Below are 23,683 nucleotides of genomic sequence, written 5' to 3'. Positions count from 1 at the left end.
TATTTTCAGAGTGGCTGGTGTGTATCTCTTTACTACTTCTCACATAACATCAGCTCTTTTTGGAATAATCCTGTTTGGATGGGGCCCTAGGCAAACTGATCTACTGGGTGGCATGTCTGCTTGAGGCACAGGGGTGGAACCAGATATTTTGGATTGATGGGCCAAGGCCAATGGTATCAGGTTCAAGAAAGCAAAGTTCAAGGTTGTAAACTTTGGCCACAACAAAGTCCTGCAGTGCCCCAGGCTGTGGCAGAGTGGCTGGAAAGCTCCCAGTAGGAAACACTCTGGGAATGCTGGTTGACAGCAGCTGGACTTAAGCCAGCAAGTGCCTAAATGGGCAAGAAGGCCAGTGGTCTCCAGGCCTTCTGTATCAGCACTAGTGTGGCCAGCAGGACCAGGGTGGTGATTGTCCCTCTGTGCTGGGCACTGGGGAGGCCATATCTCAAATGCTGTGTGCAGATTTGTGGCCCTGTTGAGATGGGATTAGTGAGAGATCCCTCTGCCCAAATTAAGGAGCCAATGAGACCATCTATCTACCAAAGTCCACAGCAGGGATTTTATTTAACAATAAATGGGAGGAAGAGAGATAGAAAGGAATAGAGAAGGGTGAGAAGGGAAGTGGGGGCAAGGAGGGTTGGGAGAAAGATGAAGCAGAAGACAGTCTGAGACGCTTGGTTCAGCGATGTCACCTCAGTCTTTCCTTACCATGTGCTTGTCAGTGCTTGGGGTCTCTCTGGTTCTTGTGGAGGGTTCACACCTTTCTCCAGTCCTTGTGGGTATCCAGGGAGGTATTTTCCTATTTGCCATGTGAAAGGAGGATGCCTTCCTTTGCCTGCAATGCTGAGGCCCAAGGAGCATTTCTAAGCTCTGAATGCAGCCTTGGGAGAAGGTTGGAGATGCACCGCCCCAATGCAGATTGGGCCTAAAGTCAACTTCTGTCTGGGTTGTACCAGGCACCGCTGCCATCTTTCTCAGCTGGCTCTCCCTGACCCGGCTGCCTTGCTATTTTCTTGCGGATGCTGGGCTGGGGCTGGCAGCAGGACCTACCTTTGGCAAGTGGTTGCCTAAGGGTGAGCAGTCATCACTGGGAATCCGCCTGCTGCTGGCCCCGGGCTCACTCCTCTGGCTGCCCCCTGAGGCAGCTGAAGGAGAAAAGGCGGCGCAGAGCCCGCCGGGCCGTCTTGGCCATGGAGCGCCATGGCCGTGGGGCCGGGGCTGCGGGACGGCTGCGCTGCCAGCGGGGCAAGCAGGAACAAAGAGTGTGAGGGGCTGGGCAGGCACCGGGCAAGCTCCTGCTGGCGGCTCATCCCCACAGGGCTTTTCCTGGGGAGGGGCGGCCTGGGCAGAGCCAGTCTCCATGCCTGCTGCCTCGGCCTCGTCTGCAGGATCGGCAGTCGCGACACAAACCGCAGACATATTTGTGTCCTTGGGCAGTGCCGTAGGAAGAGGCTCACTGTGCCCCTCCTCACAGGGAGCGCTGTCCAGGGGAGAAGCTGCTGGCTCTGCTCCCTCCTCTTGCAGTGGGAGGGACAACTCGCTCTCTGGCTCACTGTCCCCCTCTCCTGCAGTGTCTCTGTCAGGGAGCTCTTCTTCCTCCCACTTTGCCAGCAGCTGGTCTAGCCGAGTGTCCCTGGACGGCGCATCCTCGTTGTTAAAGAGACACCACAGCTCTTCAAACAGGTCGGGAGGCACGAGCTGTGCATACTTTTCGGTCTCTCCTGTACAGTCTTTGGTCCAGCTGCAAAGGCTGTGCTGGACCCAGGGGCTTTCTGCATCCAGGGAGGAGAGGATGTCTTCCTCCAACTTTTCCAGCTCCTCTGCCTTGATATTCAGAAGATGCTTTGAAGCATCCTCAGGCCCTGTGCACATCAGCTTGCCACGTGCAGTTTGCTCAGGCAGCGGATGAGTTTCCCTGTCCTCACAGGGGCTTCCAGATGAGGGAGAAGCTGAGAAGTCTGAGCATTCCTCAGGCACTGGTGATGGCAAAAGCTTGTTGTGCCCCTCATCCCAGGGATCTTTATCCAGGTCAGAAGCTCCTGCCTCTCCCTCTTTCAAGAGGGCAAGGGATGTGCTCTCAGGATTGCTGTCCCTGTCTCCTGCAGCCTCTGTTTCTGGGAGTTCTTCCTCCTGCCACTTTTCCTCTGGCTCTTTCCTCTCTGGGAAAACTGTCCCAGGGCTGCAAGTTGTCAGAGACAGACGGGTGCTCTGCCAACTGGGCAGGAGACAGGAGCTCAGAGGAGTTTCCTGTCTCTTCTGTGGCGTCTTTGGTCAAGCCAAGAGCACTGGGCATCACCTGGGTCTCTGCATTTGCCTCTTGGCAGACACTTGACCGCTTCTGGGTCCGGGTCGACATGATGTACCTGTCTTCACACAGACACGGGGCATGGCCTCTAAATGGGTACCCATAGGTTTTGCCACTGTGCTTTTCCTGCAGCTCAGTGAGCCCCTCTGTCTTGCTGTGCTCCATGTGCTTCCAGGCAGGCTGGGTCCCTGTGCAGAGCAGCGTGCCACCTGCCCATCGCAGGGGTGGCAGGCGATGGCCCTGCCTTGCTGCTGACCCTTGCCAGAGCCTTTCAGCTGAGCTGTCCAGGGAAGGTGTTTCCCTGGCCCCATAAGCAGCCCTAGTGCCCCATGGAGAAGGTGGCATTAGGTCTCGGTGGCTGCTGGCTACATGGCCTGCAGACTGTGCTCTGCCTCTGGGAGAAGACCCAGAGGCTGCTGGGGCTGCTGGCAGAGGGGGCAGCTTGATCCGTGCCGAGGCTGCTCTTGGCAGCTGAGGGCTGAGCTGCCATGGAGGTGTCACCATCAATGGAGGGCCATGGAGAGGCGGCAAGTCTGACACGGACAATCTTGGTGGCCGTGTGACTGTGCTGCTGAGGGGCACTGAGTGCTCTCCCTCCAGACTGCCCTCCTGTATTTCATGTCCTGGGAGGCTCCCTGAGGTGACTGGTCTGGGGAGCAGTTTGTCCCCGTGGAGGGACGCAATGTTTGTCCAGGTGACCTGCAGAGCTGCTTGTGGCTTCCTGTGAGTCACCTGTGGGAAGCAGGAGGAGCTATCTGATGGAGGCAGCTGTGTGGACACTCTGTCCCTCCATATGCTTTCATGGCCCTTGTCTCAAGGCAGGTGCTGACCACGGCAGCCAGACCGGGCTGGGTTCCCAGCTGCGCTCGCTGTCTCTGGGCCATTCCCTCACCCAGGCCATCCTGGCACCGGCTCCTCCCCAGAGCAAGGCCTGGAGCCAGGCCTGGCTGCCGCTCTCTGCCCCAGCCCTACCCCAGGTCGCACTGCAGCCTTTCCCTCCATTCCCGTCCCTCACCTGTCACCGCTTGGACAGCAGTGGCTGCCCCTCACGGGACTGGCAGTGGGCATTCGCTTTCTTTCTCTTGGACATCTTGGCAGTGCTCTGAGGAACACTGGCCAGGATCACCCGGGAGAGCTGCTTCCTCCTGAGGAGCTGCCGCCTCCTGCGAGAGCTGCTCTCCTGAGAGTGCCAACACAAGGGGTTTGGCCCTACAAGAGCTCTCTGGGCACGATACAACCAGGGGTCACCAAGGCCTGGTGGGTATGTCCACCCCTTTTCTCAGGGGCCTGGTAATTTCCATGGACATGCCCCTGTCCAAGAGTCCTGGGGACACCCATTGTAGAAAGAGGTGTTGACATGTAGACACCCCTTGTCACAAAGGTTTTGTTTAGCCCTTTACCCTTCTACTTTGGCTATGCTTTTTCCTCCCCCAATGATCTGCTGCTCTCTTAACTTACTGCTCTCTTAACTTGCTTGTTTCTCTCTCTTAAACATCCCCAAAGAAGCCCTGTGCCCTGCTTTTCCCACCCAGCCCACTATATGTTCCACCCTTTGGCCTCCACCTCATGTCAAAAGATAATAAGGAAAGCAAAAGCTCTGTTAGCATTTCATCTGGCCACTACTGTAAAAGACAATTAAAAGTGTTTGTTTACAAAAATTAACAACAAAATAGGGCCAAGGAAAATCTCCATTCTTTATTGGGTGTGGGGTGGGAATATGCCTCAGTCTTCTACGGGCAGGTCAATTCTTCAGAGGACAAGCAGCTCCCTGAGCCAGCAGACAGGGTTGAGGAGGAGATGAGAGCCCCTGTAATCCTGTTGGAAGTCATTAGTGACCTAAAGAGCGACTGAGACACTGACAAGTCTATGGGATTGGCTCAGAGTCACCCGTGTTTGCTGATGGAGTTGGCAGAAGAGCTCGCTAAGCCACTCTCCATCCTTTATTGTCAGTCCTGGCCAGTCGGGAGGTCCCACATGGCTGGAGGTGCCAGTGTGACACCCATTCCTAAGAAGGACTGCAGGGACCTTGAGGGGAACTCCAGTGCTGCCAGCCAAGGCATGGTTCTGGAGCAGATCATTGTGAGGGGGATCACAGGGCCCAGAGAGGGCAGCTGAGGGATCAGGCCCAGCCAATGTGGGTTTGGGAAAGGCAGGTCCTGCCTGAGCAACGTGATGGCCTTTGAGGAGCAACTGACCTATCTCAGGCCTGAGGGAAAAGCTGTGCATGGAGTCTCTCTGGGCTTGAGCAAAGCCTTTGACTCCATCTCCCACAGCAGAGTCCTGGAAAAGCCATCAGCCCAGGGCTTGGGCAGGGGCACTCTTTGCTTGGGTTAAGAACTGTTTGGATGGCTGGGCCCAGAGAGTGGCTGTGAATGGTGCCACATTCGGGTGGTTTTTGGTCACTAGTGGTGTCCCCTGGGCCCAGTCCTGTTCAGTGTCTGTCCTTCTGATGTGAACAAAGGCACTAAGAATACTTTCAGTAGTAAATTTGTGACAATACCAAGTTGAGTGGGAATGTCAATGTACTGGAGGTTTGGAAGGCTCTGTTGAGGGGATGTTCACAAGCTGGATGGATGGTGTGAGGCCAGCAAGATGAGGTTCAAGAAGAGCCAGGCCTGGGTCCTCCCCTTGTGTCGCAGCAAGCCCCTGCAGTGCCCCAGGCTGGGGCAGAGTGGCTGGAAATCTGGCCAGTGGGAAAGGCCCTGGAGATGCTGGCTTACAGAGGCTGACCATGAGCTGGCATGTGCCCAGGTGGGCAAAGAGGCCAGCGGCCTTCTGGCCTTCTGTGGCCAGCAGGACCAGGGCAGTGACTGTCCCTCTGTGCTGGGCACTGGGTAGAAATCTTCATTCAGTTCTGGGCACCTCATGAAAAGAAAGGGGTTGAGGTGCCAAGACTGTTGCCAGAGAAGGGCAGTGCAATTGATGAAGGGTCTAAAGGATAAATCCTATGAAGAATTGCTGTGGGAGCTGGGTGTATTCTGAGGAAAAGAAGACTCAGGGGGGACCTTACTGCTCATTACAACTCCCTGGCAAGTGGCTGTAGCCAGGTTGGGATTGGTCTCTATTCCCAGAAAACCAGTGACAGGACAAGAGAAAATTGCCTCAAGCTATGCCAAGGAACATTCATGTTGGACAGCAGGAAGGATTTGTTGACTGAAAGGTTTGTCAGGCATTGCAAGGTTCTGCCCAGGGAGGTGGTGGAGTCAGCATCTCTGGAAGTGTTCTGTGAACAACTGGATGTGGCACTCAGTGCTCTGGTCTTGCTGCCATGGTGGTGTTCAGTCAAAGGTCAAGCTCAATGGCCTTGGAAATATTTTCAACCTTAATGTTTCAGTATCTTAAAGATTCTATCTTTAAGATTCATTCCAACCCAAACCACTCTATGATGCTCTGAATAAATAACAAAGAGTAATTGAACTTAAGAGAAAATATATGAAATATATGCTGGGTCATTCAGAGACCTACATGAGTAATGAATAAATAGAGTGTGGAGGGAAGCTATGTGATAAATGTAACACCAGTCTGTGCCTAAAGTAAAGGATAAACTTTCTGTATGCACAATCTTGAAGCATAATAAATGGTGGACATTGCTGGAGAAAAATGAACTAGAACAAATTGATAGCCTAGATGGCAATAAATCATGGGAAGAGGGTGTAGCATCCCAGTGTCCCACAACCACTATGGCGTGAATTGCTCTAGAAAATGACTTGAGGGAAATGGTACCATTTCTCACTTTTTCTGCAGTTATTTTAGTTACTAACAAATAAAAGTGTTTTGACCTCCTTAATATCCATCTCCTTGGGGGTCTTAGGGATCTAAGCATCAAACAGTTTGTTTGTGTGGTAAGTGTACAGAGCAAACACAAGATTTTTTGAAGCACAAATCTAATGCTATTGTGCATCCAATGCATCGTTCATTTAAAGTAAGTGAATGTCATTAAAATGTATGTAAAACATCACAGTAACACAGTCCACAACCAGTTCCTGCATGTGTTCATCTGCAGAGCAGAGAAAACAGAGTTAATTGCGATCATATGTCCAGATCTATTAATTATGAGATGGTTATTGAAAATAAGAATGTACAATAACCATTAGAAAATATGCTCAGGATGTTGCTTTTATTTTGCACTGTTGGGTATTGTGCCATGTTGTGTTCTATGTATGTTTTTTCATTTCTTTCTTGTTTCCCTGCAGGGTGAACCAGGACTTCCAGGATTGCCTGGCACTTCAGTAAGAATTTTTTTTTTAGCTTTCCCAGACTTTGTAGCATTACTGCATAAGAAGTAGAAATGCAGGTTGGGAGGATCTCACTGAGATGTTCTTAAATACTTTTTTTTTTAAGAAGTTTTTAAAAGCGAAGATTTTTGAAGAAGGCATGTGACAGGTTCCAATGAGGAGATGCTCTGCCACGATTCTGGGAGATTGTGAAGTGTGAAGACCAGGACTTGAGGCAATGAAAGAAAGCATTGCCTCAAGTGCATCAGACAGAGCAATACTCTGACAAAACTGTGTGGTTTCTGACAGTTGTTGATTCCAACTGGCCTTTGGTACATAGAGTCTGGTCCAGTTACAAAAGCAAATGAACTTTCAGTATTGAGTAGCTGAGTGTCTTTGATATGGACTAAGTGTAAGAGTTGGGGCAGGAGAAGAAAAAGGCAGTTTCTGATGAGAGGGAATGATCTTTCCTTAGCTTGTATTTGGAAAAGTCCTGGTGGGACATTAAGACAGCTAGGACTTGATGTGCTGAAATCAGGAAAACACTCATGAAAAAATGAAACAGAAAAAAGAAGAACGGGGTTTATCTTTATTGTAGAACTAGATTAACATCCTTTGTGGATCCCTCTGCCTTCACTGATGCCAGAGACATCTCTGGCAGGGATGTAAGGATATCCAGAGACTGGTATTGTCTGTATGAAGAGATTATCTCTGAGTGAATGGAGAAAGATTTACCACTAAGTATGCAGAGGAGAGGTCTAGAACTGAGTTCAGTATGGGCTGGTAAAGAAGCAGTTAGGGAGTATCCCTTTAACTTAAAAAAAAGAAAAAAAAAGGCTTCCTGGTAATCCTGGGAAAGTCAGCAGGCAATTCCCTTACTCAGAATGTGGTAGAAAGTAAAGGAATTAGAAAACCATGAAAAAAACAAGCCTATTTGGGTAAGAACATTTTGCTGTCCTGTTCAAATGTGATATTAATGATGGGACAGCAATTACCAAGAAATTTTGAAAGATGTGTATAACATCTGAAAATGAGTTTAACTGATGGGGCATATTCCAAGCCAGTCTGCTTGTTATGTGATTTCTTCTGCACTCAATAGATCTTTGTGATTCAGAATAAAACAAGATCTGGGGAATTTACTAACTTATTTATATAATGAGAAAATTAATTAAGTTCTTACTGTTTATACAGCCACCCAAATCACTTCACAGGTGAGAGAAAACCTTGGTTAGTCTAAGCTCTTTAAATAGAAAGCATCTCCCAGCCTGCAACAGGATTTGAGGAGCTGTAGGAGTTATCATGCAACTTGAAGGAACAGCAAGGGCAGAAAAATACCCTGTGGGGGCCCATGATACCTCTGGCACCTTCTGCCTTGTATTTACTCTTTCCATCATTTATGACTCTGCATTTCTATTGCAGGTGCATATTGAAGGCCTAAAAGGAGAGGAAGTAAGAGAGACTCAATATCTCTTCTTTCATTGCAAGGAAATTTTAATGTAATTCTGTTGCCTGTTAGGTTAGATTTTGCTGTAAAATAGTACTTTAAAGGAAAGGTGGATGGAAGCATTATCAGGACATTGAGAAATAAATTTTCCTATTTACAGTGGAGAAAATAATGAAGAAAGGAAAAAGGGCAATATCATTTTCAGATGTGAATCTTATATCAATGAGAAGTATGAATTGTAGAGTCAGCTATGCAATTATCTAAGGACAGGGATGTATTAACATTAATGTTAAACTGTATTTGATTTTTTGCCTAGTTTGTCTCTGAACCTGGGCACTCAAATAGGGGGAAATACCCATTGTGTCAGTCTGTTAGTCCAATGTATAAAATATATATATATATTTAAATTTTGATTTTTTGTTGGTGGATCTGTAATTTGCATTTAGCTGTTACTTAATACAATTGTATGCATCATGTAAATGATACTTTAAAGCCCTTCAGAGCTCTGTAGGCTTGGGGGAAATGCTGGTGGGAGCTGCTTATGCAAAAACTGTTCTTCTCCACTACCAAACCCCAACCCAGAGTGTTTTAGTGGAATATCCAGGATATCCCAGCCTCTTCAGTAGAGTCACTACCTTTGAAAAACAGACAACCAGATATGGATAAGTGCCTGTTGAGTGTGGGTGGATCAGTCTGTCTGCAGCCTAATGAGTGCTGATAATTTGAGTAGCCAGAGATTAAGGAGAAAAACAGCTGGTCTCTGCACTGGTTCTTCAGGACTTGTGGGGGAAGTGGTGGTATAGGTCCTGTAAAGACAGACAATGTGTCTAATGTGCCCATGCACATTTTCATAAAGATACTTTAATACTTCTTTTAAAAAAACCTCAAACATTCCTGTAGGGAAAGCCTGGGCCACGAGGACCACAAGGCCACCCTGGACTTCCTGGACCTCCAGTAAGTTGTTTCTCTCACTACTTGCAATTTCAGAAGCTGAAACTCAGGCTGGAGTGAGGCATATGAAAATCTTATACATTATTCAGGCTCTAAAATATTTAAATAGTGCCCACAGCCTCCAGTTTTCTTCATTGCTGAGAGGAGGTGTCATGCTGTGGATGGCCTGTCTGACCACAGGGTAGTGACAACCAGGACATGGGCAGACTTTGCCTTAAGGCTGTTGTCATGCAGAACCTGATCATTTTTCTATTTCTAATGTCCTGAAGAGCTGTATGGGCATTCAGCACGTCTCAGAGAGGCACTGACTGATAATTTGTGAGCTGTCATGTCATGAAGGTCAGGGAGTAGTTGCTGTCAAAAGGGTTGGTGTTATGCCACAAGGTCGTGGCTGAAATACTTTCTGGATGAAAACTAAGAATTGAGTATGTGTGTTTATATTTCAACACAATTTTTACAACAGTTTGTACATGCCAACATTCTTACTTCTGACTTAAATTGCAGCCTATTCTAGTTATATTTTATGACCCAGCTCTGCAGGATGTCTCAGTTCAGACTGTCACTGCTGCCTCATTTGTAAACACTCTGTGTTTCCTCTCTTTTGAATTGCTTGTTGTGTTTCACTGTTGATTGGCTTTTGTAAAATTGATGGCATTGTGAAGGTGTGTTGTTTAGGTAAATCTAGTTTGAATTATGTAATTTAAATATAGTTGTGTGCTCTGTATTTAATCAGGGCATTGTCACTTTATCTTGTTTACTCATTCTCTTCTGCTCACAGGACAACATAATCATCAGGTAAGAGTTGTCTAGGTAGCCATGCAGTAATGGTAGCACAAAACAGCTAGGAAATCATATATAGTTCACTAGTTTTTTCTTATTCTGTTCACTTTCTAAATCTTCTCAATTTTAAAGGGAGAGCCTGGTCTGGAAGGCAAGCCTGGAGTCCCTGGTTTGCCAGGTCAAAGGGTGAGTTGCTTCTTTTATTTAATCTGAGTCTCTGGAGACTCCGGACAGCTTTGTTCAATAAGGTTTGCTACTTTCACCCACCTTACATATCCTTGTCTACTTATATAAGAATCCTGAGGCCCAGATCCTTTCCCATATTCCTTATCATTGTCCAGGAACTTTCAGTACCTCTTGGAGTTGACAGGTTGAATGCAGTGCAGGTTCTTTCTTGCCATGTGCTCTCCTGTACTTTTATCTGCTCTCCTGTACTTTTATCTGCTCTTTACTGCTAAGGGGTTGCTTGAAATGACTCTGAGTGCGCAGAACCACTACTAATGTGGTCAGTCTGAAATTTCAGAGAAGTTCTGTTGTCCTAGAAGTCAAATGAGTGTAAAGATTCTTGCAATACTTATTATTTTCTGTTCTGTTTCGTCTGTACTCAAAAAGAGGGTCCCCAAAAATAGTAGCTGGTGTACCATTCTCTGCCAAGAGCTTAGTTTTCCTATGCATGAAAAACTCATGGATTTTTTTTTTGACATGGAATTACTTCTTCACATATTTAACTACTGCTTAAAGGTCATTTTCATAGTGGATCTGATATTATTATAATCATACTTTGAACCTGCTTTTCCTTGCTTGAGCCTGTTCATGTGAAGAACATCTCATGAGACAACACAGAATCAGAATATCCTGAGTTGGAAGGCACCGATCAGGATCATGGAGTCCAAATCCCAGCCCTGCACAAAGGATCCCCAAGAATCCCACCATTTTCCTGAGAGTATTGTTGAAATGCTTCTTGAACTCTGGCAGGCTTGGTGCTGTAATCACTGCCCTGGGGAGCCAGATTCTGTGTGAAAAACCTTTTCCTGATATGCAGCCTAAATCTCCCCCAATGCAGCTTCATGCAGTTACCTGAAGTCCTGTCACTGGTGACCAGAGAGAAGAGATCTGTACCTGCCCCTCCTCTTCCCCTCACAAAGAAGCTGTAACTGCAAGGAGTTTTCTCCTCAGTCTCCTCTTCTCCAGGCTGAACAGACCAAGTGTCCTCAGTCACTCCTCATAAGGCAATTCTCGTTGCCCTCCTCTAGACACTGTCTAATATCTTTATGTGTTTCTCATATTGTGGCACCCAAAACTGCCCCCAGGACTCAAGGTGAGGCTGTCCCAGTGCAGAGCAGAGCAGGACAATCCCTTCCCTTGCCCAGCTGGTGATGCTGTGCCTGACGCCCCCAGGACAGGGTTGACCCTCCTGGCTGCCAGAGCGCTGCTGACTCCAACTTCCCACTGACCAGGACCCCCAGATCCTGTCTCACAGCTGCTTTCCAGCCTCATTCCCCAGTCTGTCTGTACATCCAGGGTTGCCCCATCCCAGGTGCAGGATCTGGAACTATGGATTCACACCAATCACCACACAATTGGTGACTGCCCACCATACAACTGGTGATTGTCCAGTCCATTTGTCAAGGTCTCTCTTCAGGGCCTCTTTGCCCTCAAGGGAGTTGACAAATAAGAGTGGAAGTGAGATACCTGCTTAGCATTTTTGGAGGCAGTCACTTGGGTCTCAGTACTGCTGTTTAATGGGTCACTTTTTTAAGTAGCCACAGAGACTTGATGATAACTTCACTCCTTAAAGGAGATCATGGGGTTTGCCTGCAGTGTTTTGAGTCAGCACCAGGGCTGTTGTCAGCCTATGTGAGAACCTGTGAGCATAGGAGGGGGATGAGCAAACAACAATACAGGGAAAAAGATATATACTTTGCTAAGAGGTTTTCTACAGACCATCCATTGCATTGTGTGCTGTTAAATTTAGCCTGTAAGCATGAACTTTAGGAATCTTCCTAAAGATAGTGCAAGCAGCCTTTAGTCAATGCCTCAGTGGAAAAGGGCATTTACTTGCTTTCTTGTAATTTCCTAAACATTAGAAAATATCACTTTAGCAAATAACTCTGCAGTGCTTTGCCCCTAAGTTGGTAAGTTAGGAATTATCCTGGTTTTAAAGCCTGCTGTGAAACATGGTTTCTTGAATAAGATTAACAGAGCATATTAGCTGGGTAAAGGACAGTGATCCATCAGGATTTGCAACAGACCAGAAAATGCTCCTGTTAATGATCATTTGATTACAGATGTCATTTGATCTGTTCTGTCTTTGAATTTTTCCCTAGACTCTGTTGTGTCTAGCTAGTTAGACTTCTCCTGAGGGTCTTTATTAGTCACCAAGCATCTTAGATGAATAGATACATTTTTTTAATTAAAGGCCATTATTCAATGACTGAATTCATGAGATGAATCAAAGTACTTGGCTTGGTGGACCTACACAGATCCCATCTGGGGGCAGGAGGTAACAATTCCAACCTGAACCAAGCAACTGGGTTGTTCATTTTATTAGTCAAAAGTGCCTGGCAGCTGATGTCTGCATTTTGACAATGATACCCTTACATCAGGAGCACACTGTGTGAAGAAAAATGCTCTGCTATTCTCATGTGACCTGCAAGACTTTTGAGTGACAGACAATAATGTCCTGATTTTATTAAAACTGCCTGAAAAAGAAGAACTCTGAGAGTCTGCTTTCACTTTTAGGGTGGTTTTGTGGTTTTCTTCCCTCTTCCTGTCCTTTTTCTTCTGTCAAATTGAAGAAAACTGAAGTCCTTTGGTTCTGCTCTTAAGTCTTTGATACCTGATCTACTGAAATATCTGTTTGAAATAAAACCAAATTTTTTTCTTGATAGGTACAAAAGGTGCAGGCTTATGACATGCTCCTGGAAAACATGCAGATCTGTGTCCAGTACAGACTAAACATAGGGTTCCTCTTAAGTGTACTCAGTAATTTGGATTTCAAGAATTTGCCTCTTTTTTAAATGCTACAATTTCATTCAAGTGATTGAAATTTCAGAAAGAGGCCAAGAGAAAACATTTGTCCTGCAGCAGTCATGAGGTAGGAGCTGTTTAGACCATTTTGAGTGTGATATGCTGGACTGCAGCTTAGTTTTATAAAATTACACTGATAAAATCTGTCCAAGTTCAAAGTACAATCAGTACAAAACAAAAATAATACAGGAGTCTCATGGGGTAATAAGAATAAACTTATGAAAATTAATGGAAAATATGTTTGTAATATAGTAACATTTAATGAATATACTTCTCCATGTTAAAGACTCAATATACGTAAGTCAGGGAGATAAGTAATAATAATAATAATATTAATAATAATTAAATAATAATCAAAGTTTAAACTGGGAACTCCTGGGCTCAGGGTGCACTCTCCACCCAGAGGAGCAGTGTTCACATCACTTGTCAATGCAGGAAAGGTTTGTCCCTCTCAGCTGTCCTGGGAGATAAACAGTTAACAAATCTGTGGAGGCCTGCTGAGTTCTTCCTGTTTTTATGGTGGAACAAATGCAGGTATTTGACTTTCCATTCTTGATCCATCTTTCACCTGAGTGGATTGTTGCATACAGTTTTCCTGTTTAGGCCAGTCACAATTTGAATTTGGAAGTCAACACTATTTCAACTCTTACTTCTCTGTGTATGAACTGCCCTGGATTTGAACCACCTTAGGCTCCCAGAATCCAAGGAATGGAGAGAGATGACTGTTAATTCCAAGGTGAAATGGATAAATAATCCAGGAGAGAGGAGAATAAGTTTGCCTAGAAAATTAAGTAGGCTTTTTGGAAGGAGCCAGCCTCAAGGTGCAGTCTCTCTCAATGTCCAGAAGTCCTTGTAACCCTTCACTTTGCCATAATTGCTCCAATAATCACTCATGATCTGGCCAACCCTGGTGGTATTTTTATCCTCAAGCTATGGAGATGCTCTCACTTCAAAATTTACCTGTGTTATGTAATGCATATGGAGACTGCAAAAGGCTGGAGCCTTCAGGGAGCTCAAACATTGATTAAAATTGCTGGATTTCTTCTGGTTTCTCTAGTATTGCAGAGGTAAAGAGACCAGATAAAATTGGTAATCCTAGTATCCCATCCAGGTTACAGGGGAAACAAAATTGGCATTTATGCTTGCAGTCATATTCATTCACAACTAAAGATGTTTTCTGCGTACTTTGTACCAAATCCACCTGTGTTCCTGGGCCAAACCTCAGAGAAAAACATGCTAAGAAAACATATGTGTGTTCTGGCTATTGGACAGCAAGATGGGAGACAGTCTTGGGCTGAGGTACCTTTCAGAATTTCCCCTCCAGCAGAGTGGAAATGACATTTTCCTTGATTTCCTGTCTTCTGTATAGAAGATATCGTTTTGATGGATGGTTGTGTTCACATTTATTTGTGAGTATTTGAAATGTTCAGATGACTTTGCCTGCCCTGGCAAAGCTCAGTTATGCAGATCAAACTGTAAGCAAGTTAACAAAAAAAAAAAAAAAAAAGGAGAAGGAATTGATGCCATAGACTAAATCCAGAGTGAAACTGTAATTGTCAGTGAGGTAAACACACAAATTTCCAATAAAACATACATTTTTAACTGTGCTTTTGTTCAAATTGCTGATAAAGGCAAATAGGATATATTTCATAATGTCAAAAGATAGACAATCTTACCTGATTCCTACTGTAGGTAACAGAGCATAATTTCTGGGTTTCTCTGTCATATTATTAGGCAGTGTGACATTTCACTGAGTTTTGCTCTCATAGGTGTAATTTTTCCCAGCAAGTATTTCTGTCCTTTACAGACAGACTATAATGCTTTGGAGCAAATCTGTTGTAGCTGATTTCAGCTAACCTCAGAGTGGCCCACAAGTCCCCTTCACAATAGGAAGTCTCTCTCAGTCTCTATAATTATATGTTGCTCTAAGAGATTTCTCAATGTTTTAAAAAGACCTGAAGCTTCTCAACATTATACCCAAAGAAAGAATAAAAAGCTCCTCTTGCATCTCTTCTGGAGACAGAGAAGTTGGTTGGTGGGACATAAAGGCCTCAGTAACACTGTGTTGTTTTGATGGACACAATTAAGGATGCTTCCTATGTGCCTGGTGCCAAATCCACCTCTGTTCCTGGGACCAAGCCTCAGAGAACACTGCAGCATCTCTCTTCTGAGGAAAACTGAGAGCTGGGCCTGTTCAGCCTGGAGAGGTGATGACTGAGGGGGGACCTCATCCCTGTCTGTCAGTGTCTGCAGGGAGGGGTCAGAGCAGGGACCAGGCTCTGCTCGGGTGCCCAGCAATGGGACAAGAGGAACGGGCAGGAACTGATGCCCAGGAAGTTCCACCTGACTGAGGAAGAACTTCTTTACTGTGAACTGGCTGAGCATTGGAGTCTCCCTCACTGGAGATATTCCAGCACTGTCTGGACACAACCCTGTGCCTGTGCTCTGGGATGGTCCTGCCTGAGCAGGGAGGTTGCACCAGATGACCTGCTGTGGTGCCCTCCAACCTGACCCATTCTGTAATTCCATGATTCTGTAGTTCTCTGTTCTGGACTCAGTGTTATAAATCTGGAAGTAGCCACCTTGGCATGGAGCTCCCACATGGATAGGAAGCTGGAGGCGGCTCATCTCCTGTGTCTGGCCCCCCCCACCACATCCTGTATGCTTTATTCATAAGCTTACATATTTATTTAAATGAGTATTTTAACAGTGCCATTTGCATGGTCACCTTGGCAGTGGGCAAAATGAACCTCTTTAACTAGAAAACATATGTTAAATCATGTGGTGACATGAGTCCTTCACATTAAAAATGAGATCTTGCTGGCTTTGACAAGAAAACAAATGATGGATGTTGGAAAAATAGAAGGAACATTTATGAATAGTGGGTGTGCTGGAGTATATAATTCAAGTTTTTATTGATTTTGAGTCCTGCAAATTATTACAAATTTCTTCTGATACCTGAGGACCCTATAACCACTCCTTTAATATTCTTCTTAAATTCTTCTGTATATGAATGCTGATTTTCATTGTTTTAGGGTGGAGAGTTGCTGGGGATTTTTTAATGAGAAAAAGAATTAAAGTAACCAATTCTGACACATCAGATAATAAACCTCACTCACAGCTGAGGAAAACATAATGAAAACTTGTTTTGTTTTTGATGGTTTAGATTTTTCTTTAAGTCAGCAAAAAATGCTGTTAATAGATGCTGTTTCTGCACATCTTTCAATGAAGAAAAATAAAGAGAAAATTTTATATTTGACCCTTCACATTATCAGGGACATTTAACTTTTTAAATTCTATTTTCCTTCTAAAATGAAAATCAGTCTGGATGAGAAGTAGAAAGGAAGGAGGAAAAAGTCTGTCTCTCAGATATTTACATGACTCCTCTTGTACCCTCCCACTATATTAATAACAGCCTTAGAAATATTTATGATTCAGTGTCAGTTACATATGAGGGAAGAAGAGGTAGTTTTTATAAAATATGTGACTTACCTAAAGTAACATAGCAAGTCAGTTTTTGGGTTGAGAAACAAATCCAATCGCTGCCTTAACTCCAGTGCTTACTCCATCCTTTCTTCCTCATTTTTCTCATGTTGGATTTTTTTCCTTTTGAATTATTTGAGATCAAACCCGTGGGGACACAGAGGCCCAGCATCCATACAGGTGACCTTGTCTCAGGCTGTACTCCAGCTCTTTGCTTCTTCTTGCCTTGCACCAGTGGAGTTCTCTGGTTCCTTTGAAGGGATATTTTTTACTTGCAGAGGAGTCCATGAGCTCTGCCCTTTGCTGCTAATGCCACCTTTACCTAGAAATGCCTCATGGATTCCTGTTTCCCAGTTTAGAGATTGTGGATCTTTTCTATTCAACCATGCACCAGAGTTCTCAATTATTTTATTTCTTAATGCAAGAAGTAGTGCAAGGGACCAGAGGGACACTGCTTTACCTCTCAGCCCATGTTTACACTTAACACCCCCCTTGGCTGCATCTCAGCATCATGACTTCCTTACCCCTCTGTAGGGGGAAGCCAGATGGGATTGCAGAGTGTAGGAGATGCCACAATGTGTGTGAGAACAGCTCTCAACTTTACAGCTGTTGTCACCATTTGGGAGATACAGGATTGTTAAAGACAACCGGGGCTTCATTTCCAAATGGTGTCTGTTGTCTTCATTTCTAGTTTTTGTGTTTTGTGTACCCACATTACATTGATTTACCAGGTTGGTGGTGAAAGACTTTGGAAAATCAATAGCAGTCTTTGGTCTGCTCTCTAATATGTGCTCCTCTGTTGAACATGCAGGGTAAAAAGGGAGAACCAGGATTCCCAGGAATCAATGGTCTGATTGGCCCTCAGGTAAGTGATGATTTCTTCCTTTTCCTATAATATGTGTAAAACCAGATTTGGTGGCAACAGAGGACATGGAACTACACAATGCAGCATGTGTGATCTTCCTCTTTATACTGTATTTGAAGTTCATGTTTCTCTTTTTAAGATGCAAATAATTTATCTTGTTGAGATTGAGAGATGTCTGTTTGTCTGACAGCAATTTCATTTACCTTCCAGAGTTTTTCAGCATCTTGGAAGCAGCACAGCTGTGTTGTATGGGATTTCCCCATTGCTTGTGCTTAAAGCAGCATCATGCCAGAGGAAAATCACTGATTTGTGTTTAGTGAGGAAGGGGGATGTCTTAAGTTAATGACCCCTTAACACCTTCTTTTTAAAGCTTTTGGCAACTTAGAGCTCCAAATAGCACCATAGCATCATGAGGGCCACACAGAGTGGTTTATGTTTAGAATTGCCAAGAGGATTCAGCTCCACCATGGATCAGCCTGTTTGGCCCTAATAACACTGACACCTCTGACATAGTTTTTTGCTAACTTTGGAGACAAATTCAGCAGACCTGAATCACTTTGTAGGGTCACCCCTGCAGTAAGAAATATTTCCACAGGAATGTCCTAAAGCAGGAAAGGTGCAACCTCACATTGAGCTGATCACTCAGAATAAAACTGAGCATTTAATTTGTTCCCTTTCAATAGAAAATTAACAAACTGGACTCTGGCTTTAGCATTGTGTTTCAATAATTGCTAAAGTTTGGGGAGGGATGATGAGCTTCTACTGCTACAGCTGTTGGTGATGTACTGCAACTGCTCTAGCAGAGTGGGGCTTAGATGGTGGTTGCTGCTACTTATTCCCCAATAAGCATCTCCTCTGGAAAGGCTGCTTGGGTAAGCACTCAGGGAAAGCAGTCAAATCCACACACACCACTCATCATGGCTAGCTCACCAAAGAGAGGCAGAAGGGCCTTTTATATGGCCAGTTCTAGTGAGGTTTATTTCTGCACACTGAAAGGAAACCAAGGCCAAAACACAAGACCATGTGCTCGGCACAAGCTTAAGTAGGGGAGGGCATGGGGGCGGTACAAAGGGCAGGGTAAAGGGCATTGGCTTTTGGGGAAAATGGGGGTGGCCACCAGGGGTACCACAACCAATGAGGGAGCAGACAGAGGAGAGACCAGGGGAAGTTGGGACATATGGGGAAAGGAATGGGGATGGGTCAGTATTAAGCAAGAGGCCTGGGGAAGTTCTTTCTGTCTGCCCAGGTGGGGTGAACTCTGTGGTGTCTCCAAGGGAGGGCTCTGGGGATTTCCCTGAGGGGGGAGGAATCACACTGCTAGACTGCAGATTCTGATTGCTCATTTATTTGCTCTGGCAATTTATGCCCTTGAAAGCAGGAGGAATGATCTAGAAGTGGTTTGTGTGACAGGAGTTCTGTAAAGAGCTGATCACCTTTCTGTGAAGAATGTCAGAGAAGTAATCCAGGACCTTGAGGCCCCATGCAGGTTAAATCCCTTGTGTCCAGCAGGGAACTGTGCCCAGCAAAACACCATTTGATACTGGTTTTCATATTTTAAGACTTTTTACTTTTGGTACAGTATCTAATATGCAAGTATTTCAGCAGCAGCCTGCAAGAATGAAGACAGTGTTTCTAATGGATTTTAAAGATTTTAGAATCATAGAATATTCTGAGTTTGAAGGAACTCAAAAGGATCATCAAATCCAACTTGTGACCCTTCACAGGACACCCCAAGAATCCCTTCCTATTCCTACAGCATATAAGAACATTTGAATTCTTGAATTGTTGAGTCCAACACTCTTCTTTTGTTGTGTTATTCTTCTTACCTTGGTTGGTTGTTGGGGGTTTTTTAGTTTAGTTTTGTTTTGTTTTTTCTTATTTTCCTTCGTTTTGGAGGAAGATTTTTATCTATGTATTCTTTTTAAGATACCTGACAGTATCCATCCAAACAATGTCACACTTACTTAACTCAAGTTCCCTGCAAATTAAAGATATATATGCATGTGTTAGCAATTTTATAAATGTATCTGTGAAAATTGCTGACAATAGGATTCCTTTTTGCACAAGCTAAATAATGTTAGCAAATTTTATGTTAATTAAAACTGCACAAAATGCTTGCCCCATCAAGGGATACTGAAATTGACTGTTCCTCCAAGCTAACTGCATGAAAGGTAAAATATTGTTCCTATTCCTGCAGTGGCACTCTGTTCTAGACATATTGCTGCAGATTTCAATGTTTCTCTTTAATGAAAATGCTTACATTCACTTTCTGACAAAACTATTCAGCTTAACAGCACTTTTTGTGGCATTAGATTTTTAAAACATTTTATCAGCATTTTCTTTTCTTTTTAATTTTTTTTTCTTAATTAGACTATGCCCCAAAAATGCCCAGGAAGAAAAGTGGTTTTCTTATACTGTAGTTACATGGACATTCATTCAAATTATGTATGGAAGCCTATGTCAGCTGTTCCTGTGCTGTCCCCATGGTGCTGAGGGACAACTGATTTGAGTTGGCTGCACATAAACTAGATTAGAACACAAAAATAGTCTCCTTTTCCTCTGCAATTTTAAATTTATGTTTCCTGACCTGATTCCCCACATTGATACCTGTATGGACAGGAGGAAGGGGTTGATATAGGAGCTTTAGAAGCTCATTGTTGCTGAAAGACACAGGAAAGATCTTCTGAAGTTATTGGTATTTGCCAAGGAAAATCATTGCTGTCATGCTCAGTCCAACTGAGAAGCCACAGGTCAGGCAGCTATGCAAGGGAACTGACTTAAGGGCTGCTCTTGTGGGTCCCTTCCAGCTCAGGATATTCTGTGATTCCATGGTCCAGTGATGAACTGCAGGTGAGATGAGTCAGTCCAAGTCTCAAGGACCATTCAAGAGATTATTTGTCAGACCCTGGAGCAGCCTCTCGGAGGCAAATTCCCTTCTAGACTGGGGATGTTTTGTGGCAATAGGGTAGCTCTGTCTCTCTTTGCACACACCAACTCAAACCAAATTATAATATAAAAATATTTTTAAATATTTATTTTTCCTTCCAAATCAGCTGTGGTGGTGAACCTGTCCATCTGCTTATTTGTTTCATGTTTTCTGATCAGCACCTTTAAAAATGAGTATTTATTTTCCAGTCATCTTTATAAATGGTGCATCTTGCAACATCATTAAGCCATGGAATAGGAATTCTGGATATTTTTTCCTGTCTGGACTTGAGCAATTTTCTGGCAGCAAGGACACAGACACCTGAACTTAATAATGTGTTTCTGTTGTTATTTATTTGTACTATTTTAGTGCCCAGGAACCTTAATCATAGGCCCAACTTTTATTGCAGTAGGATGTTCAAATGCAGACTGAAAAATGAGCATTTCTGTAAAGAACTTTAGGCTGAAATAATTGTCTCAGGCACTCTGAGCTGTATCATTGAGCTACCCAGGCTGGGGTTTGGCTCCAAATACAAGCACTTTTTGGGTTGAGAATGGGGATGCAGGTGCCTGCTCCTGTTGATGAAGATCCAATTATTATCATCAGTGGATCCTGAAGGTCTCTTCAAACAGGCACCTACAAATGGGCCACTGAGCCACTGTTGAGGCTCCCTGAGCTGAGTGAGTACTTGCTGGCCACCTGTGAGGCAGCAAAACACATCAAAAGTCTTTGAAATATAAATAAAAATGACATACCTCTGCCTTGCAATACCTCTGGGCTGTTACTGATGCTTGCCTTCTGCTAGATAACTTGGTGGTGTAAGTCAGACCTGAGAGGGAGACCAGTACAAGCTGTACCTCTTATGGTCCTGGCTGGCAGTGATTTAATTAGTATAGACTTGTCTGTAGGGTGTGAGCTCAAGCCCTGCTTTTCTTAAGTAATTCAGGAAATAAATGATCTCCTCTGAAACACACAGTGTCCTTAATGTCCTTTTTATAATGCAAGTTAATACTGCAAAAGCTAAGAAAAGGATGTGCGCCCCAGCTGCAAAGCTCAGATTGAATTTAAACTTTTCCACTGCTGCTTAGAATTGGAAGATATTGCTCAGAGCAATCTTTAATAAGATCTATACCTTAAATAAAATAAATCAAAAAAGTCTTCACCTGTGAAGATTGCTAATAGTGCTGAAACAAAAGACATTAAAGGAGATTTTTTTAGTAGTTTTTTCTCATTTGCTGCTCTGACTCAGTAAACCAACTCCAAGCAAACACATGGGGAAATAAATCTTCCTCTGTAGACAAAAGAGATCATGTCCATAGCTTACACTAAGTGATTAAATTAAACAAACACTGCCTTTCACTGGAAGCAGGAAACTCTCCTAGAAAGACTGCTATGTACAAAGTCAACTTTACTCCATACTTTTAAAGAGCTGCAAAGACAGTTTGGAGAATTTGTTGTTGACAGAACTTTTATTTTAAATTTAATGTTGGTACTCCAGTTCCAATGCCACTTGATGAAGTGACTGAGACTGGATCCGTGTATGAATTATGGCACTGTCACTGATGCTGACTACAGGACATATATTGTAGACAAATGCTCACATCTGTTGGCTCTTCAGGCTTTTGATTTTTAGTGTCATCAGCAGCAGCTTTTTTTTATAAGTTCTCTTACCTTTGTATTGATTTGTAAGGCAGGATTTAAGCAGAGAGAAAAACATGGTGCTCTAATGCAGCATTACAGAAAACATCTCAGAAATAATTTCCATTTTAGATTGGATATAAGGAAAATTTTCTTCAGTGAAAGGGTGGTCAAGCACTGGATCAGGCTGCTCAGGGAAATGGTAAAATCACTGTCCCTAGAGCTATTTAAAAGAAGTGGGACTTAGAAATGTGGTTTGGCAGTGGCTGTGGCAGCCCTGAGTTGATGGTTGGACTCGAGGGTCTTAGAGGTCTTTTCCAACCACAATGATTCTCTGATTGTATAATTCCAATTCACAGCAGAAGTGGCTGGGTGAGAAATGAAAAGCAGATTTGAGGAGCTGATCCTGGAATCCACTCAGATGCTGTGGAGGACAAGTGGAGGTCTGGAGTAGCAAAGGACATAGTGAGACACAAGGGCTGCTCCACAAAACTGGCTGCAACAGCTTCATTTCTGATGGGAAAGGAATATAAATAAAGGAAAGACAGCAGAAAGGCAACAGCAAGAGGGGTCTGTGGGGTCTTTCTGAGAGGTGAAATTTTGGGGAATGTCTTTGGAGCCAGGAAGAGAGAGTGGAAGGGAAAAGGCTGTCAGTGCCTCAGTTACTCATTTTGCTCTCATTTTGGCAGCAGACAGAATGCTCCTGTGTGTCCTTTCTTGTTTGTGAAGTGCTACACTGCAGTAACAGCCCAGACCAGAAACTGTTTTAATATGTGTTAAGGGCTTATCTATACCTTTGTCATAGTGTAAGAGAACCCAGACAACACCATGGAATAATACACAGAAAATATGTCTGTTTAGGCTTTGCCTTCAGGTGTCTGGGAAACCCATCAGACTTCAGTTTTCATTGTGGAATGTCATTTGTTCACCTCCCTTTAAGACTTAATAATCCCTTCTTTCATGGAAAAGAGATTTAGGCCCAGCTGCCTACTGATGGAGTCACAGACAAAAGTTTCTTTTCCTTCTCAGAGCCTCCTTAGGGAGTCCACAACCTAAATCTTAAAATCCCTGCCTTTCCCAGCCCATCTTCCAGCAAGGTACACACTGGAAGAGGAGAGCACTGGAGAGTGGATTCTAGAGGACACATACAGCTGTGTCTCCAGTATGAACAGTGTCAGATTTCTTTCTGAGCACTGCCACTGCATTTCATTGTCTAAGGAATGAGGCTGGATAAAACACAAGCCTGAAAAAAATCCACCCTCCACAATGTTTTTAAAGATATCCTATCCTGAAACATACACGTCTCTACACAATATTTAGATTTTAGGTTTTAATGAACATTTGAAATATTTTTGTTTCAGAACAGTAGTTTGGAAATATTCTGGTCTAAACATTTTATTAAAAAATTCCATGTTTTGCATTTGTTTTCCAAAGTGAGTTTGTGTTGATCTGTTCTAAAATCAAGTCTTCATGTATCATTTCTTGCTTTGACACTTTCAAACCACATGTCAGGGTGTTTACCAGTTGGAAAAAAAATACACCCTGTGATTATTTTCTTCTGGTTCAAGGTTTTAACAGGACAACACTGTGCTCTGGATTTGGGATAGGGACTCTCATCTGTATTATTCATCAAATAATCTTTGAAAAAGGTGGTTGTGTAAATCAGGTGCTTTAATCTGGATTCACTTAAAAATGGAAGCAAAGAAAACAGATGGTGTGAGATTTTTTGGGGTAAACATTACACGCAGTCCTGCTGCTGTAGTTTTATCATGTTTGGTTTTTTAAAACATAAATAGATTCTGTCAGTTTGGTGAATTCTAATATTTAAAAAAATATTACTTCTCTGAATTATACTCAGAAATCAGGAGAAGGGCTACAATATGAGATGTTGATATACAAATGAAACAGAAATTCTCTGCACTGTAGCAAAAGGGAGTGCTCTATAAAGGGTATTTATGATGTATTTCTGCCATTTTATTTCACTTTATCCCATCACTTGCTGTAGCCAGGCTGCAGAAAGCAGGAAACCCAGTAGGACAGTCAATGACTG

At 43.8% G+C, this 23,683-nt stretch overlaps 1 protein-coding gene across 1 annotated transcript in view; it reads left to right on the top strand.

The window, feature by feature from the left end:
- The window catches only part of COL22A1 (collagen type XXII alpha 1 chain), a 207,546-nt gene that overhangs the window by 104,835 nt on the left and 79,028 nt on the right, over nt 1-23,683 (top strand). The window contains exons 19-23 of the mRNA XM_066566730.1: nt 6,496-6,531; nt 7,936-7,965; nt 8,861-8,914; nt 9,824-9,877; nt 17,016-17,069. Of these exons, the coding sequence (XP_066422827.1) occupies nt 6,496-6,531; nt 7,936-7,965; nt 8,861-8,914; nt 9,824-9,877; nt 17,016-17,069 (228 nt within the window). The remainder of the gene's footprint in view (nt 1-6,495; nt 6,532-7,935; nt 7,966-8,860; nt 8,915-9,823; nt 9,878-17,015; nt 17,070-23,683) is intronic.

The sequence above is a fragment of the Molothrus aeneus genome, chromosome 1 (assembly GCF_037042795.1).
Source record: "Molothrus aeneus isolate 106 chromosome 1, BPBGC_Maene_1.0, whole genome shotgun sequence".
In the NCBI taxonomy this organism is placed as follows: Eukaryota; Metazoa; Chordata; class Aves; order Passeriformes; family Icteridae; genus Molothrus; species Molothrus aeneus.
This window is presented reverse-complemented; position numbering and strand designations above follow the sequence as displayed.